The 18122-nt window shown below is 38.2% G+C and overlaps 1 protein-coding gene across 2 annotated transcripts in view; it reads right to left on the bottom strand.

Moving 5' to 3' along the window:
* Positions 1–14682, bottom strand: part of LOC127661355 (pyruvate dehydrogenase phosphatase regulatory subunit, mitochondrial-like) — a 90520-nt gene extending 75838 nt beyond the window's left edge. For both annotated transcript variants that reach the window (XM_052152002.1, XM_052152003.1), the window contains exons 1-4: positions 14559–14682; positions 13158–13424; positions 3630–3763; positions 3461–3542 (exon numbers count right to left, since the gene is read on the bottom strand). In XM_052152002.1, coding sequence (XP_052007962.1) covers positions 3461–3542; positions 3630–3763; positions 13158–13411 — 470 coding nt within the window. In that variant the 5' untranslated portion in view covers positions 13412–13424; positions 14559–14682. The remainder of the gene's footprint in view (positions 1–3460; positions 3543–3629; positions 3764–13157; positions 13425–14558) is intronic.
* Between the last annotated feature and the right edge of the window lie 3440 nt (positions 14683–18122).

Genomic DNA, 18122 nt, shown 5'->3' with positions numbered 1-18122 from the left:
ATGGAGTCCGGTGTTTGGAACGTAAAAAACGTCTAGTAGTCGACGAGTCGGTGTCAGTACTCCATTCTCCAGATGAGGCGCTGCTCACAATATTACGTTGTCTTTGTCTTTGTTTAGGTCTACCTCCCGGGCCTTGATGCTCCCGAAGCCAAGAGTAAACTTTGTTGTTACGATAATCCATAGTGTCTCTGCGATATTTATCCATTTTCTTCTGTTGCATCTCCGTCTTATATGCACTTATCTGCACCTCACATTTTTGTAAAAGTTCTTTTAGTTGCGCTGAGGAAAATCTTGTCTTCAACTGTGCCTCTAGATCGGTGATTTCCTGTTTGATTGTAGCAAGTTTCTTGTTTTGATTGTCGACTATTAACAACATCAAATCAAGAGAACACTTGTTTAAAATGTCACACCATTTCTTACAGAGTAATATTGTGAGCAGCGCCTCATCTGGAGAATGGAGTACTGACACCGACTCGTCGACTACTAGACGGTTTTTATGTTCCAACACCGGACTCCATCCAGGCCCTTATCGAACGTCTCAGGACAGCACCACAAAACGCGGAAGGGGAGGAAGATGCATAAGAGGACAGAGATAAAGGACAGTGTCATCAACATCTCAACTAAACAGCTAAGTCAAGACCAACTTTCATTGTTATCTAAAGGACTTTCCTTTGTACCTGTGAAGAGGAATGATCCTTTTGTGACTAAAATAGAGATGTTTAAATTCTTTAGATCTATTCGGCTTAAGGCGTTTTATTCTAAAGACACTGCAAGACAATATAGCCAACAAATGATTACTCCATCTGAGCAATCCTTCTCTGCCTCTGATAAGACTTTGTTTAAACCTAAGAGTAATTTTCTTCCACCTATGAATAATTCGTCAGTGGAGACGTTCTGTCGGTTGGTAGAACAAGATGTTTTTTCCTGGTTTAAATCTGGGGACTACTCAATTAGACATAATCTCTTGACCTCTGAGAAAGAAGCATTGCATGCATTAATGACTGATGATGACATTGTGATTAAATCTGCAGATAAAGGAGGTTCTATTGTTATCCAGGATAGGATTACTTATGTACAAGAAATAGAGAGACAGCTTGGTGATGTCAACGTTTATGCCCGGTTACACGGGGATCCCACAATGAAGTTCAGTGAAGAGATAAAATCTATACTAAAGAAAGCGGTGTCTGACGCAATCGTTGTTGAAAATGAATAAGTATTTACTGCAGACTTACCCATTAAGACCAGTGTTTTACACTTTGCCAAAAATACATAAAAGGCTGGATAATCCGCCTGGCCGTCCGATTGTATCTGGGAATCAATCTGTGACTGAGCCGTTGTCTAAATTTATCGATCATCATATAAAGGATTTAGTGCATAATCTGCCATCCTTTTTAAAAGACACTACTGACTTTTTAGTAAAATTGTCATGTATTGGAGAGGTTAATGCAACCGATGTTTTGTGTTCTATGGATGTGTCCAGCTTGTATACTAATATTCCGCATGATGCAGGTTTGGTGGCCTTGGGGCATTACCTAGAAAAAATCAAATACTACATACTGAGTTTTTACTGACATTGGCTAAGGAAGTTCTAACAAAAACTATTTCATGTTTCAAAAAAATTTTTACTTACAAACTCAAGGGACTGCTATGGGTTCTCCCATGGCACCTAATTATGCTAATCTTTTCATGGGTAAATTTGAACAGGATTTCGTTTATAATGATAATCCTTTTAAACAATATTTGAAAGTGTGGTATAGATACATAGATGATGTATTTTTTGTATGGTTAGGTTCCAAAGAACAATTAATGGCTTTTTACAGTTATGTAAATACTAGATTGCCCTCCATCAAATTTACATTAGACTATGATCTCAATGCCTTGCCCTTTTTGGATGTTTTAGTGAGAAAGGTGGATAATACGCTACATACTGAAATTTTTCGTAAGGAAACGGACCGCAACTCTTTGTTGCACTACCAGAGTTTTCATCCCCCCTCTCTTAAGCGTAGTCTGCCTTATAGTCAAGTATTGAGAGTAAGACGTATTTGTAATGATGATGAGAGTTTTGAACGACAAGCGGGGGAACTATGTCAAAGATTTCTTGATAGGGGTTATGCATACAATTTAGTGAGCGATTGTTTAGAGCGTGCGCGGAGTACCCAACGGGGAGACTTGATGACCAAACGTACTAATCAGAACAATTTCAATAACACAGCAGTTACGTTTGTATCCACTTATGGTCAGATCTCTAACAGTTTAAAGAGTATTGTGCATCGCCATTGGCACATTTTAAGCAGTGATCCGGTTATAGGACACAGTTTTCAAGTGCTGCCACGAAGCTGCTATAAACGATCACCTAACCTTCGAGATCGGTTAGTGCGGTCGTACCTCCCTGTACCTATTCAGTCGCCTTTTCCCTTCAAAATTCCACATGGAAATTTTAGATGTCTGAACTGTGCAGCATGCAACTTTATGCTCACAGCTAATTCATTTACACATCCAAAAACAGGCAGGATATATAAAGTAAAGGGCAGAATTACATGCGTATCCACTTTTATTGTGTATTTATTGACGTATCCGTGTGGGTTACTCTATGTGGGCAAAACGAAGCGACAACTTAAAACCCGTATTTTTGAGCATAAATGTGCTATTAGGAAGAATGATGAAAAATCATCAGTTGCAAAGCACTTTAATTCTGCGGGCCATGCTGTCAATACGCTCAAATTTATGGGCTTAGAATGTGTTGATCAGGCTCCAAGAGGGGGAGACCGTGAGAACCGCCTCTTACAACGTGAAGCCTGGTATATCTTTAATTTAAACACATGTATCCCATGTGGGATGAATGATGATCTTTCATTAAGTTGTTTCTTATAATTGGAATAATTGTATTAATTTTTTTTTTATATTTTTGCAAATGTATAACAGCCTCATCTGTGTACTGTTGGTATTATTGGTCTGATTATTATCCTATATTATAGGCTGGTGTTAATATGGGTGTGGTTATATAAGACTGGGTACATTGTGATTTTGTTGCACACTGAAGAAGGCACACGCCGAAACACGTCTGTGCAAAATAAACTATATATGCATAGTGCGGCCACTTTGTCTATTTTATATGTTATCTTTTAGGCCAGCACTCTTAAAATTCATTATATACACTTAGTGAAGCCTGCTCTCATCCTTACTTACTATCTTGTATAAAGGGGCATAATAGGTCTCCTTAAATAGAAATATAAGAAAGAGGAGTGGGTGGACTTTTAACATTGTAGGGTGTAATAGGTCCCCTTTAATTATTTTTTAATCGGCACTCTGCGGCTTCCATAGAAATCAGCCTTTAAATGACTCACTTATGGTATATTTGACTCTGGACTCTGTATTTTATGATGGGATTTTAACAACACAAAAATAACAAGGATCAGTTTAAAAAAAACTAAAAAACACAGAAAATGAGCAAGTATCTGACTTCAGTCTAGATGCCAGACGCTTTAAGGACAGGAAGCGATCCTGATTCTGAGCCAGACAAAGAGAGCCGGTCCGTACAAAACCTGAAAAACACACAAGCATCTCAAATTCTTCTAGCATTTCAACAATGAAGCAATGATGAACTGTTCTTTTTGTTAATTGTCTCTCACCTGTTTTAACACCCGTCTCTGCCTCCAAACACTCATAGAGTGTATTTGAATGATCAGCCATTTTACTCTCAACAGAAAGAGGTTTGGCAACACTCACTATTCCTGCACAAAACCGAGTTGTGCCTGCTCCAAGTCTACAACACACACACAAACATACTGGGTAATTGCATTTTTATTAATGTTTAAGTATAGTTTCCTTGGGATGACATATTATGTACTAATTAAATGTGCACTTATAAGATGAGATTGGATGAACAGATGCAATTGCTTGAGCAAGATGCTTGAGCAAGGCACTTAACTCCAGGTTGCTCCAGGGGGATTGTCCCTGTAATAAGGGCTCTGTAAGTCGCTTTGGATAAAAGCGTCTGCCAAATGCATAAAATGTAAAATGTAAATGTGTTGAAAAACTCTCATGCACTGAATTTTTTATTTGTTTTTTGTTTAACTTAATCGAATTATGGATATTGGTTCCACACAATGAAAATGTGTTTCTTTGATATGAAATAAAAATGTAGGCTCTACTCAAATACTTTGTGTAGCTAAAACCTAAATAAATGTTTAACTGACCTTGCAGTAGGGATGGGCAGATTGATCCTAAAAGTATCGATACTTCCGATACTGATGGTTGTATCAAAAATATCAATCCTCACACAAAAATATTGATTCTAAATTATTATTTTTTTTTTTAAATAGGGATATAATTATTTGGTTACCACGAACAATAATCATAATATTCAAAGTGAAATAAAATGGATTGGCTATATTAGCAAATACTTGTGTAGGATGGGAACTGTTTCTTCTTCCAATCATCTTAACATTCATACATGCTGAAAGACACAAGCAGACAAGCACTTGTTCTTTCACAAGACTCGTTCAAACAAGAGGGATCATTTTTACAACAATAATATTGTAGCAGCGACCATTGTTAATTGTGTGGTAACTACGGTTTAACTAAATACCAAGGGTAAACAAAACAGAAGTCTAAACATTTTCTGTTTAGGCTAAAAAAATAATGACTTGAATAATGACAAAAAATATTATTTTAAATTACTCATTTTATCCCAAAAATAAATTTAACAGATGTATCGGAATTGGTATCAGTATCGATGATATAGAACTTGAAATTATTGGTTTCGGATCGAAAAAAAAAAAAAGTGGTATCGCCCATCCCTACCTTGCAGCTTGTTGCTAATTAATAACAAACACATTAGCATACATATATATTTTTGTACTGTAGAACAAGTATGGTGCTGCTGACAGTTAACAGATTGCCAATCAGTCATTATACTGTTGATCTTTTATACATACTGATGAACACATGATCAGCAATGCATACTGATTTTTAAGTAGTAATTTACCAAACCTCGACCTAACCATTAGTTGTTTTCCATAATGGTAACCTCCAAAAAAATTAAATATGACAGAAACTCCTCTCAATCCCAACATGACAAAACATTAAACACTAACAATCTCCTACTTGTTTAATTTAGCATAGAAATACATTAAAAGAACACTTAGTTTTAAAATGTACTTTCCCTATTCAATCCCATGCAAAGCATGCTCGGAACTGGTAATAACCTGCCCGGTTTCAGCAATACATTGAAGCAACAGATATTATTAACATAGTTCCAACACAATTGGATTAAGTGAACATAGATGGACAAAAGACATGCTTCCAACATCGGCCCATATGAGGGCGTGCTAGTGTGTGCCAGGGTTAGTTGCATCCCCACTGTCACATCAGGGGCTTCATCGTGCCTCCACTGGGCTTCTTTGCTGATTACCCTTGGGCAAACGAGGCCAACTGGGGATTGAGGAGGGTCAAAGGCGTAGTTTTACAGAGTCAGGTTCAGTGGTTTCAACTCAAGATCGCCGAAATTGGAGGTTGTTTATCCAGCGCACAACCGTACAAAATTGCAGGTACAAATTGATCATGGCTCGAGATCATGGACGGTGTGCTGGGACATAGTCCCACTATTAGTGGAGAGACCACACGGGACACCATGGCAGTTGCAGTCGGTGAGTTGTCAACGCTAGCTTATCTTGCTAGCTAGCTAATATTTACATATGATATAAATTCTATATATTCTATATAACTAAATAACATGATACCTCAGCTTGAGCTTCCCTCTTGCTTGTGAAATGGGCGAGGTGTGTGACGATGGCACCAGAGCGCCGTGTTAAGGGTGGGTTTTAGGGCAACTCTGCAGGGCTATTGACCCTAGATTGGGAATGCAGATTGATTTTGGTGTCACGGCTCGAGATCCGAGGCTACTGGTAGTCCATGGGCCAAGCCAGAATTTGGTACCACCTAAGGTGGCAAAATCTCTTTGGTACCAGATTGTTTGTAGAGTCCATATAGGTATTTTGAAACATGATAACCTTTTCAAATGAGTAGCTTTACTAATATTTTGGGACAATCATTATTATTGCCATTATCGTCCTACAGTATCTGCCCTGCAGGTTTGTATGAAATCTATTATAAGAGGTAGCCATACATGCTATATGTTTATTTTTTCAGGACAGTCAGGGCTATCCAGATCTGCAATAATTTGACATGATATATGCGGTATACGTTTTATATTAGCCTTCATATTAAAGAAAACAATTTTTTGCATCTACTAAATTGTAATATTTGTAAATCTATCTCAAAAGATATTGATGTTAAGGGGGGTATCTTTTCAGATATTGATAGACAAGACTGTCTATAATCTGGTGATATCAGAACCATGATGGTGGGACAATCCATGACCTAGCAATTTGAAAAAATATGTATGTACTGTATATGAAATAATATTATGCAACAACAACGACTAGTGCTAGTTTCAAAGGTTTCAGATTACTCCTCCATACCTCGTTGTACAGATAAGCCACTATTTTCATCTGAAAAGGTGAGTCCTGCTGTTTATTTTGATATGTGTTACCCTTGGAGGATACAGGCACTTCTTTGTGTGAAAATGAGTGAAGAAATGACCGATGATTGCAACTTTGTTTTATTTTAATTAGATTTTTCAAATCAAGATTACTCAGACCATCTTTGTTCTACAATACAATCTACTAGCATCACTGTGAAGCAGAAGGTCCACTTTTTCATTTGATACCTATTTTATACAATAACAACTTTGTGAGTAATTAAAAAAAGATTGATGAGTGTGTGGAGATGCAGAGATGTGAAGTAGTTTAAGACGGCTGAAATTTCATGTGAGTTCAAAACCAGATTACTTCACAATACTTTGTTGCACAGACTAGCACATAGCATAATTAGTCCTGATGCTATTTTTAGCACCACAAATTTAAAGGTTCATTGTTCTTGATATACCGGTATTTCTGTTATTTTCAGAGCAAGGTACATCACAAAATTGAGAAGTATGGCAGAACAAAGTGCAAGTGGTACACAGCCAGGGTGTTTAATACACTGTTCGGATGATGACTCTAACCTTGTGGAACCTACTAATATAGATTCATGGAACACACTACTAAGAGCAGCTAAAATAAGAGGCTACAGCCCCATACTTGATCTTGCTAAAGACCTACCTGAAGATAGCACACCATCAGTATTGTATCACAGGAAATGTCGTAGCATCTTCACTATGAAGAAACTGCTTGACAGCATCCTTGCAAAAGAAAGTTCTGCAGAAATATCTGCAGAAGACATAAGAAAATCCACTAGACAAGGTTCACAGGCATCAAGAGTGTATGAGGCCAAATGTATATTTTGTGACAAATGTTGCAAGTATTTGAAAGGTCAAAGGACAAAAGAGAGCTTGACAAAATGCACAGAGTTGAGAGCTGATGATACAATCAGGAGAGCGGCTGTCAGGAAAGGTGACAACAGAATGCTAGCCATAGTCAGTCGTGAACTAGTAGCAGCTGAAGGTCATTAATCACAGATCCTGCTACAGGGTGTACACAAAGGATCCAAATACAGACATAGACAAAGGTGAAATTAACTTGGGCCAAGCAGAATGTCATTATGAGGCAGCAGAGAGAATGGTGCTCTACAAAGTTTTTGCATACATTAGGGAAGGACTGATTGAACATCCTACAGTGGTACCATTTACAGACCTGACCTCTAAACTGGTGACAGAAATGGCTGAATGTGGTGTAACAAGTGGCACCTTCTACAAAGAAACACCTACGTCGCAAGGTTGAATCTGAATTTGGTGAATCTTTACACATCATACCAAATGACAAAGGAAAGCTGTTGGTATACCCTGACAATTTGACAATGGATGAACTTGTAAAGGTTTGCCAGAAACTAAAAGATGAACTGAAGGAGCACAAATCAAGCATTAGCGAAGACATCATATCGCAAGTGGCACTGAAGATCAGAGGTGATATTCGGAACCAAGATATTACTCAAGCATGGCCACCACATGCGTCAGATCTTGAGATGATGAATAGCACTCCTACATCTCTAGTGGAGTTTCTCCAGACACTCCTAACAGGTTCATCCAAAGTAGGTAATAACCCATACCAGAGGGTGAAAAGGCTCACAGCTTCATTCAGCCAAGACCTAGTTTATGCTGTTACTTGCGGCAAAGTCAAGCCTACAAAACATATTGTTTTGCCCTTTGCTGTCAAGTCACTCACCGGAAATGTGGAACTGATAAAGATACTGAATAGACTCGGCCATGGTGTTTCATATTCTCAGGTAGAAGAAATTGACACAGCCCTTTGCCTTCAGAAGCAAGCAGCAAGTGGAGGTGCCATCCCACTACCACAAAACATCAAGCCTGGTCTCTTCACAACATTGGCATGGGACAATATAGACAGACTAGAGGAGACAATCAGTGGTGAAGGGACATCACATAGAGTGAATGGAATTGCTGTGCAAACAAAGCCTATTGCTGATCATCCTGCTGATACCAGAGCTTTGCCTTGCATCCCCAAAACCAAGAAGAGAAGCATTGAAGCAGTAGAGATGGTACTTCCCATTTACAATGCAGGAGAACATGCCAATCCTCCTGTTATACAGACAGTTGACACTAATCATGCCTCCATTCTACAGGATGCAGCAGACAGAAACCACGTGTGGCTAATGGCTCATCTTTCTAACAAAGATGTTTGCAGCTGGACTGGGTTCAACATCCTCACCCACAATGATACAAGTGTACAAGAAGATAGTATAGGCTATTTGCCCACAATCAATGCTCCTGCTACACAGTTATCAACAGTACATGAGGTACTTAACCAGTCGATAAGCATCATGAAGTCTCTGCAGCTCAACAACATTGTTGTTGTTTTTGACCAGGCATTATATGCCAAAGCTGCAGAAATTACATGGAAACACCAAGAGGCTCCACAAGCTGCTCTAAGAGGCTTTCCTGAGACTAGCATGGAAAGGTTTTCATCCATGGTTAGAACAGAATCATCAGGAAGATCTTATTCATTTGGAAGCAACTCTGCAAGCAGTTGATAACCTGTGTGAAGAAATATCTCAGACAAGATTTGAGGGAACCCTCGAGCAAGATTCATGTCAACGCATTCTGACACGATTCAATGAGTTCCTCAGCTACCTTAGAGATAACAATGGTCCCCTGTCTGCCTTCTGGATGTCTTATGTAGACATGGTTGAGATTTTGCTTAGTCTTATTCGAGCATCAAGAGAGGGAAAGTGGATGATGCATCTTGCAGCAATTAGAGCAACCATTCCATGGTGTTTTGCTTATGATAAGCTAAACTATGCCAGATATTTGACATACTACTATGCTCAAATGTCTCGCCTGGAGGTGGATCATCCTGGTGTTCATGCACACTTTATAGAGGGTGGTTTTTCTGTCCAGCTCGGCAGGAACAATCCCTTTGGAAAGATTCCGGTAGACCAGACAATTGAGGAGACTGTAAACAAGGACACCCAGACTGCTGGTGGAACCAAGGGTTTTAGCCTAAAAACTGGAGCAGTCACCAGATACTATCTCACTTCAGAAAACAGAAGTCAGTATCTGAGGCAACTCAAGAACATGACAGGGAATGAGTCGACAGAGTGTTTCAGTCATCAAGATTTACAGAAGCCCAGGATAGAGAAGGATATGGCAGATGTATATGCCTTTGTAGAACTTATGGAGAGAAGCTGGGTAAACCCTCTATGTCCAGATCAGTCTGATATCATTAGTCTTTCCACAGGAATGGCTGTGTCACCCGACATAGCCAGTGATCTGCTGCAAGCTCACCAGACTGGAGAGCAGGCATATCAGACGTTCAGAAGTGAACGTTTAGAGAAAGAGTCACCTGCAACAGAATCTGAAGACATTCTCAAGCATCAAGATAAGTGCTAGAGTAAAACAAGCACAGAAGAAAGAGGTGGTCTTGAAAGCTGACAGAAATCTCTTTGGGCATATGATCATTGCTTCGCAAAGTAGAGAACTTCACATTAAAGATGTCCTGGCTCATCCACTTGGTCTATTGCCTTGGGCACTTTCAAATCCAGATGGCTCATTGCGGAAAACTAATAAGGCTGCTCTTGCAAGAGAGTTAGAGAAATCAGCATCATCGGTTGAAGATATTGGAGAACACTCTGCATGCATCATTGATGGAATGAGCCTTGTTCAGAAACTAAAAGGTGATGGCAAGACTTTTGGAGAGATTGCCGGTTCTGTATTGAACCTAATGTTGCACGAAGGAAGAAACAGTAAGCGGATAGATGTGGTGTTTGATGTGTACTGGAAAACATCAATCAAGAATGCTGAGAGATACAATCGTGGTTCAGCAAGTAGCACTCAATGGAAGAACATTGCCCCGGGACACAATGTGGAGAAAGCTGTTAAGTAATACAGACAGTAAAACAGCCTTGATAACATTCATTGTGGACCAGTGGAAGCTAGCAGAGAACCGGGTAAAGCTTCAGGACAAGCAGCTATTTGCAACCTGTGGAGAGAGATGCTATTGTCTGTCCAAAAAAGACTGGAATGTTGTTGAAGAGCTGAAATCTTCCCATGAGGAGGCTGATACCCGTATGCTCCTACATGCAAATCATGCTAGCCAGAATGGCTATCAAACCACAGTTATTGTGAGTGAGGATACGGATGTCATGATCCTTTGTCTTGGATGCTGTAAGAAGATAAACTGCCCCCTTTATCTGAAATCTGGCACTCAGAATCGAACAAGGTACATCAACATCAGCAACCTTGCTCAGCTCCTTGGAGATGATCTATGTGATGCTCTTATAGGGGTACATGCCTTTACGGGTTGTGATAGCGTATGTGCTTTTGCAGGACGAGGAAAACTTATCGCTCTCAAACTTGTAAAAGGAAACAGGACATTCCAAGAGTCCTTCAAATCCCTGGGAACCTCCTGGGATGTATCAGAGGAATTATACAGCAACATGGAATCATTTGTCTGCAGGATGTATGCACCATCGTCTAGTGTATGTGATGTTAACGATCTACGTTACCTGCTATTCTGTACCAAAAGAGGTGAAGTGGAGTCCAGCCTACTTCCCCCTTGCAGGGACTGCTTAAAGCTGCATATACAGCGTGCCAATTACCAGACAGCTGTCTGGAGGCACTGTCTGGAAGGACAGCCAGACATACCCGAACCAAAAGGACATGGATGGACAACTGATGACAAAGGTATGCTTATAATAAATACAATAATTACATTTTCTAATAACTAATAATAATACAATAGTATAAATATCTATAGGTAATTTCCTGACATTTGGACACCTCACCGAAATGGATGAGAAATATCTACCACTTATTTGTACAGGTATGCTGATGCTAGACTGGATGCGGGGACCCCCAGCACCAATGGCTGTTCTGGAGCTTATGGCCTGCTAGTGTTCACGGACCTGCAAGCTTCCCGACTGTTCCTGTCTTGCCAATAAATTAAAGTGCACAGAAATGTGCAAGCTACAAACCTGCAGCAATCAGAGGGAAGAGGAGTAGGAGAATACTGATGTCATGAAACTGGTTCAATATGATGATGATGACGATGATGATGGTGAATAAACAGAAACATTTTGCAATGGCCAAATAAGTTCATGAATAAGGTATAATTATTTTGTTTTTCTTTGTATGACATGTTCTGTTCAAATAAAGTTACAAGATTTTTTCATTCTTCGGCTCAACGGTTAGTGTCATTGCTCATTGAAGGCTAATTGCTGTGACAAAGCTACCACTTACAAAAGGTTATCATGTTGAAATATCATCTAGAGATATGGACTAAAAAAAAAATCAAACTAGAATTTGCCACCTTGGGTGGTACCAATTAGTGAAAATTGTGGCCTGGGCCCATGGACTATGGCCCCAACTGGCTCCAACTGGCCCGATAGTGGAAAAGTGGCTAATGAAAATAAGTTGAGACATAATGCTAAAGAATTGTGTTGCATTAGCTCATTTCAATTGAGTTAATTGAGCAAGCAGTAAAAATCACATTGAGTGAGCACCATCTGTTACATATTTGTATCCCTTTGAACATTTCATAGCAATGCGATCATATCACTTTTTGATGACAGTGTTGAAAAGCCTATCACTTGGACTTTATGCAATATAATTGTTTTCATCACAAACTTAAATGTATTAAGTTGATTTCAAGTGTACTGGTTTTGTATTTTAATTCAGCTGTTTTCCCTTTTTTTCAGTGTGCTCATTACTGTGAGGCATCCACATGCTTTACCTTTCAGTTGTTTGTTTTTTTTGTAATTCTATTCTCAACTGAGATTCTTGTTAGATTCTTATTACTGTAATACAACAGTTTACTTTCATTTTCATAATTTTCACAAATACTACCATCACGTTAAATTAAATGACTTAAAAGTGATGTTAGCGATTTCACCCATTCTACTTCCATGAGACTGAGCCGTTGGATCAGCCATGCCCCCTCTTTACAAAACCCTGAACTCCAAAGATACCAAAATGTGCTTTATTGAGAGCAGAAACGGTTGTTAAAAACAACAGTAGTAAAACAGGGCCCTCAACTGACAACTATTATGAACAACATGGCATAAAAAAAAGTTCTTATTACTTTGTTTTGATTTTAGGATGAAATTTGACCTGAATGTTTTTTCCGAGATTCACCCAAGCCTTCTATTTAGACAGTAACTAGCTTGGTTTCCATCCAACTATTATTATGCACATTTTGAAATGGCGCATAAAAAAATCCTGAATATAAATGCTTGATATACAAATAAAACTCTCAAATTCACTTAAACTTTAGATTTTCTAGAGTTTTGCATTAGCTAAAATGCACATTTAGGTGATAGAATGTTTATATGCAAAACGATGACGTGTTTTGTCCATTCGTGCACGTGTCATGAGTGTGGGATGGCTTGATATATTATCTAATATGTATAACAATGAACAATAAAATTTTCATAAATTAGCATTAACCAAGATTTATAATTACTGTAATATATATGTACTTGCTTATGTTAACAAATAAAACCTTATTTTAAATATTCCATACTCTATTGCAGAAAATATGTAATGCTCTTATGCAGCCAGAAAAACTCACTGAAACTCTGCTGGATCATACTTATATCAAGCAAAAGCATTTGTGTTGTTGTGAGTATGACTGAGTGCTTACCTGCCCTGCTCCAGCAGAACTATCTCAGTCCAGCCCAGCTTAGCCAGATGATATGCCACTGATGTGCCCACAATGCCCCCTCCACAGATGACCACGCGGGAACGAGCAGGCAGGGCTGCGGAGGGTGCTTCTGTGCTTAAAAAGCGCACCGATCTGAGGATGCTCACATGAGCAGGTCGCGCTCCAACATCACAGAACCAGTGCGGCAGAAGAACCGGGGACAGAGTCCGCACACTCCATGCACTGCTGTGCATGGCTCTGACGCCTCTACAAAACACAACACAATCACAACAATGATACAGTATGCCTATTTTAAATTTCATTTTTAAATGGCATTTTAAACACCATATCGCCATTGCATTAAGTAACAAAATATGAATGTAAGTGATATTTATTTGAATAAAAGGATAACACAAGCAAACCTTTAAAAAAAAAAAAAAAATGCTGGGTTTGAAATGCTAAAACAATAGCCATTAGTGTAAAATGAATTCATTTTGTGTTTGCCAGTGTGCTGATAATTTATGTACTGAACTCTATCTGTGGTTACTCTGTTAGGACACCTGTGTGTTCTTGAGGGGAACTGACTTCATACATCTACTAAAAATTACCACAACACGAAGTTCATTCAAAGTCACAGAGCAAAAATCTCTCAGAAAAGTCAAGATAGTTTTGAGAAAATATCCAGCAGCATTTGAGACTTGCAGATCCCCTGATTTCATATTATCTAATGCAATGACATTTACAGTTTTAAGTCAAATCCAGGTTTACAAACTCTTTACACATGTATTTAGAATTTTAAATGTTTTATAAAAATAAAAAAAGCCACATAAGCTAAAAAAAAAAAAAAAGTTTAACTTTATAAAGCGAAATGAATACTAAATGAAAGATGCATGAGGATTTGAAGCAGAATATGATGCATATTCACAGCAGAAGACAACTAATATTTTGCGCTCTAAGATATATTATTGTGTATAAATTAGCTTTATTTTTACAAATGAGGCAATAACAACAACGCGAACGAAAGTAAACTGTGAACCATTACAGGCTGATTAACATCAGTGATCATTATCATGACACAATTTGGATCAAATACCTCACACATTATTAGGCCTATACTTAATTTTGTTTTGCTATATAATGTTGTTTATTGACATGTAGCCGTTAGCTTGAGGCCTGTAAGTGATGCAACCAGGAAAACATGGTGAAACGCGTTTTGAGTCGTTTAATGTCATGACAGCCACATAAAGATGTTAAAAGAGCAGATTTATTAATGATTGTGATTCTGCTGAACGTGTAATTAAACATTTACAGTCAAACTTAACAACATAGAAGATAAATCATTCGCAGGTTATAAAAGACACATATAAGCAAATATGCTGAGAGCAGCGAAGAGACACAAACCTGAATAAAGGCGTTATAATCGCTCAGATCGGATCAGATTAGATTTTTGGATTTTGTGTGATATGTCTTCACTACAACTGTAGCTCAACGGAGCCTATCAAACGTGCGCATGCGCAGTTATAACTTCATAAACAACCCACTGCCTGCTAGTGGTGGGAAGTTCGGATCATTTTACTGACTCGGATCTTTGAGTCTCGTTCAGCAAAATGAACGAATCTTTTTTCGAGTCATTTCGTTCATTTCAGCAGAATATAATTAAATGTCATGTTAAATAGCCCAAAACATCAAGTAGTCTACTTACGAAAATGTTGATTCAATTTGAAATAAATAAATAAAAATAAACTATAGGGTAATGCAGCCAAAGCCAATTTATAAGAAACCGAAATGTTAATTTATTAATTGGGTCTTAAGTTTAAGCTATTGCAGTTAGTTCACCTCACCTCCTTTTTCTCCGCCTCTTGTGTCATCGGGTTCGAACTTCAAAACGTTAAAAATACTTAGTTGTCGATGTCGACTCGTCAGTGTCTGTGTGTGGGCCGTGTGGTGTGACACAGCAGCCAATGCACTCACTGACTGCATGCACATGCAGCATACCGGTCCGGATCCGGAAAGATAAATGATTAGTTAAAGTCTCGACTCTCGAGTCTTCGGGTTTGAGTTCGGCCGGGTCCGAGTCTTTCGTTCTTCCTGTCAGTCCCATAGAGACTATGCTGTCAGTACCGGAAAGAGAAATGATTAGTTCGTCTCTTCTCTATACGAACTAATCATTTCTCTTTCCGGTACTGACAGCATAGTCTCTATGGGACTGACAGGAAGAACGAAAGACTCGGACCCGGCCGAACCCGAAGACTCGCGAAAGATGAACTAATCATTTATGACTTCATGTACCTTATGCGATGTTGCGCGCATGCGCGGTCAACACAAAATGAACGAATCACTCTCTGAGACAACTCGGTAGTCCCGAGTCATATTAAAGATTCGTTCAAAATGAACGAATCGTTCATGAACGACACATCACTACTGCCTGCTGCCAGTCCAGTGATTGATTGTACTAAACTTCATAACGTGTCTGTTATGGGTGTATCCATTATTAGTTTTCAGTCACAACTGGCTGACGATTCAGGAATTATCAGAAGAGGTCAGTTTATTGTGCATACAACAAATTACATTGGAGGGTTGTATAATATTATTAATATTAAAGGGTAACTAAACACCTGCTCAGAGTCTGACTCCACCCACTAGAAATATTTGAAAATGCTGGAAAAGTGGGCAGACCCCGGCGGGGATAGAGGGAACGAACCGAGTGCGGGGCTGAGCGGGGGGGGGGGCACCTGAGACTCGTAGTGACGGATTAATTGACAGCTGCTGTCAGACTCTATGTTATTATTATTCCTCACACGGTCGCAAGACGACATGTACATGAATCTGGCGTGGTGAGTTGGAACCTGCTTATGGCGCTTACTCCGTGCCAAAATCATATGGCGCTTACTCCGTGCCAAAATCAAACATTCGACCGACCGACCGACCGATCGAACGTCTATCCGAACGTCTGATCGAACGTCTATCCGAACGTCTTGTACTTTTGAGCGTCTTACCGAGCGGGTTGACCCACGTGACGACCTGACGTGACATCAACGTCTTGAAAATAGCAGTTTCTTAACCATGCAAGTATCCAAGCTAATGTGTAAAGACTATAAATGGACATTAAAGGCAATACATAGAAATATTTTACCCCTAAAACAACACTAAAACATTTCTCCTGAATCCTGTGCATATGAGGCTATGTGTTTTACTTTCAAAGAGCAGAAATACTGTAGGCTAGCCTATATACAGTCATTCAATAGTCTTAATTTGACCAATATAATAATTTTAACTAGTTTTTATTGTTCATTTTATTACCCAATGTACAATGTTCTCACAGTCCATAAAAGAATGCACTCCCAAATTAATAAATGTAGCCTTTCATTTAAAAAGAAGGTTTTCATAAATATATATTATATTTATATATTTGGAAATACAGATAGACCTAGCCTATATAGAATATCCATTTATAGACACACACACACACACACACACGCACACACACATTTATATTTTAAACTGTTGTGACCTGTGAATCTACAGTTTAAAATATTTGCAGAACTTAAAAGAAAAGCTAAGTACAATTTATTGTAATAATATTGTTACTGAAAGTTTTATATAGCATAATTAAAATAATTTACTTTTCCAACAAATGTTACAAGTCCAGTACTGTCATGGTGCTCTTCGGTCACTTTTGACCAAACAATTTTCTGTTTTGAATTTTAAAATTCACAATTATACACAAATGAACTCGTAGGGCTATTACCACACAGCATAATTGAGTCAGAAGACTGAAATAAGAGGTGGAAATGAGATCAGATCCAGATGGATTAAGCTGTGATAAAATATTTGCTGTTTATTTTTTATTTATTGATTTTTTCTGTTATGTGTAACAAAATGCTTTCTCTGTATTCAGGTTTGACTGTAATAATAGCCTAATGCAAATATATATTTTTTATTGACTCTTGTGTGCATGATCTGAAAGCACTGTTTGATTTTGAGTACAGATAAAATGGTTTTGAGTCTTTTTTTTTCTTTTTTTTTTTTTGAAAGAAGAGTCAGATGTTCTCTGAATGTAGTTTGAAAATTTGGTTTTGTGTTTAAGGTTTTAAAAAATTAATGATGTTTCCAAGAAATGTGTTTTAGCAATTCAGGAAACCTGTAGGCTAATATATTAAAAACATTCATTCTATTTTTTATACATAGGCTATCACACAGATAACAAACTAATAAAAAGTTAATCTAATCAAGCATAATCTCAGTCTCATAAAATTACTAAATTATCATAATCTTTCACAAATAGACATCATAAATGTTAAAGTGGAAAGGTTTATTTAAAAAATTTGTATAACAGTTCTAATATTACATATAGACATAGTCAGCTGAATATACTTTACTTTGTAATTAAGGTTCGTTGATTTTCATGTCTGCCACATATAAACAATGAGCCAAAACGAAATTATTGATCATTTTCATAAAATCATATGTAACACGTTCCTACGTGTGCTGACGTGTTGTTAACGCGTTCCTATGGCGACCGGTCGGAAGTGCGAGTAACCGATCGTCATCCCAACGTGTTGTTTACGTGTGAAGACACGTTGTAACACGCTTGTGTTTTTCTTACCTTAGTTTAACTTCTTATGCTTCTATTGTGTCCTCTAACTAGTCCACATTTGATTAGTGCAATGGCTGATGGCTTAGAAAGTTATGTGCGGTGTAGGCTATTATTAAAGTTAAATATAGCAGAGGCTAAATATTATTGACAAATCTGGCATGCTTTAACGGCTATTTCGGAAAAGCACGATATTATACATAATTTTTATATATCTCCCATTAAATCGGAAGGTTTAGGAATAGATCTAATTTCGAATGTGTCTTATTTAATAGAAATACGCTCTACCATATTCAAATGCAGCGAAAACTGCAATCAGTATCCCATCTGCTTTGCCTAAATATAAAAATCATAGACAATGAATCATATAA

This window comes from Xyrauchen texanus, chromosome 21 (assembly GCF_025860055.1).
Source record: "Xyrauchen texanus isolate HMW12.3.18 chromosome 21, RBS_HiC_50CHRs, whole genome shotgun sequence".
Classification (NCBI taxonomy): Eukaryota; Metazoa; Chordata; class Actinopteri; order Cypriniformes; family Catostomidae; genus Xyrauchen; species Xyrauchen texanus.
The sequence above is the reverse complement of the archived record's forward strand: the minus strand, read 5'-3'. Positions and strand labels throughout refer to the sequence as shown.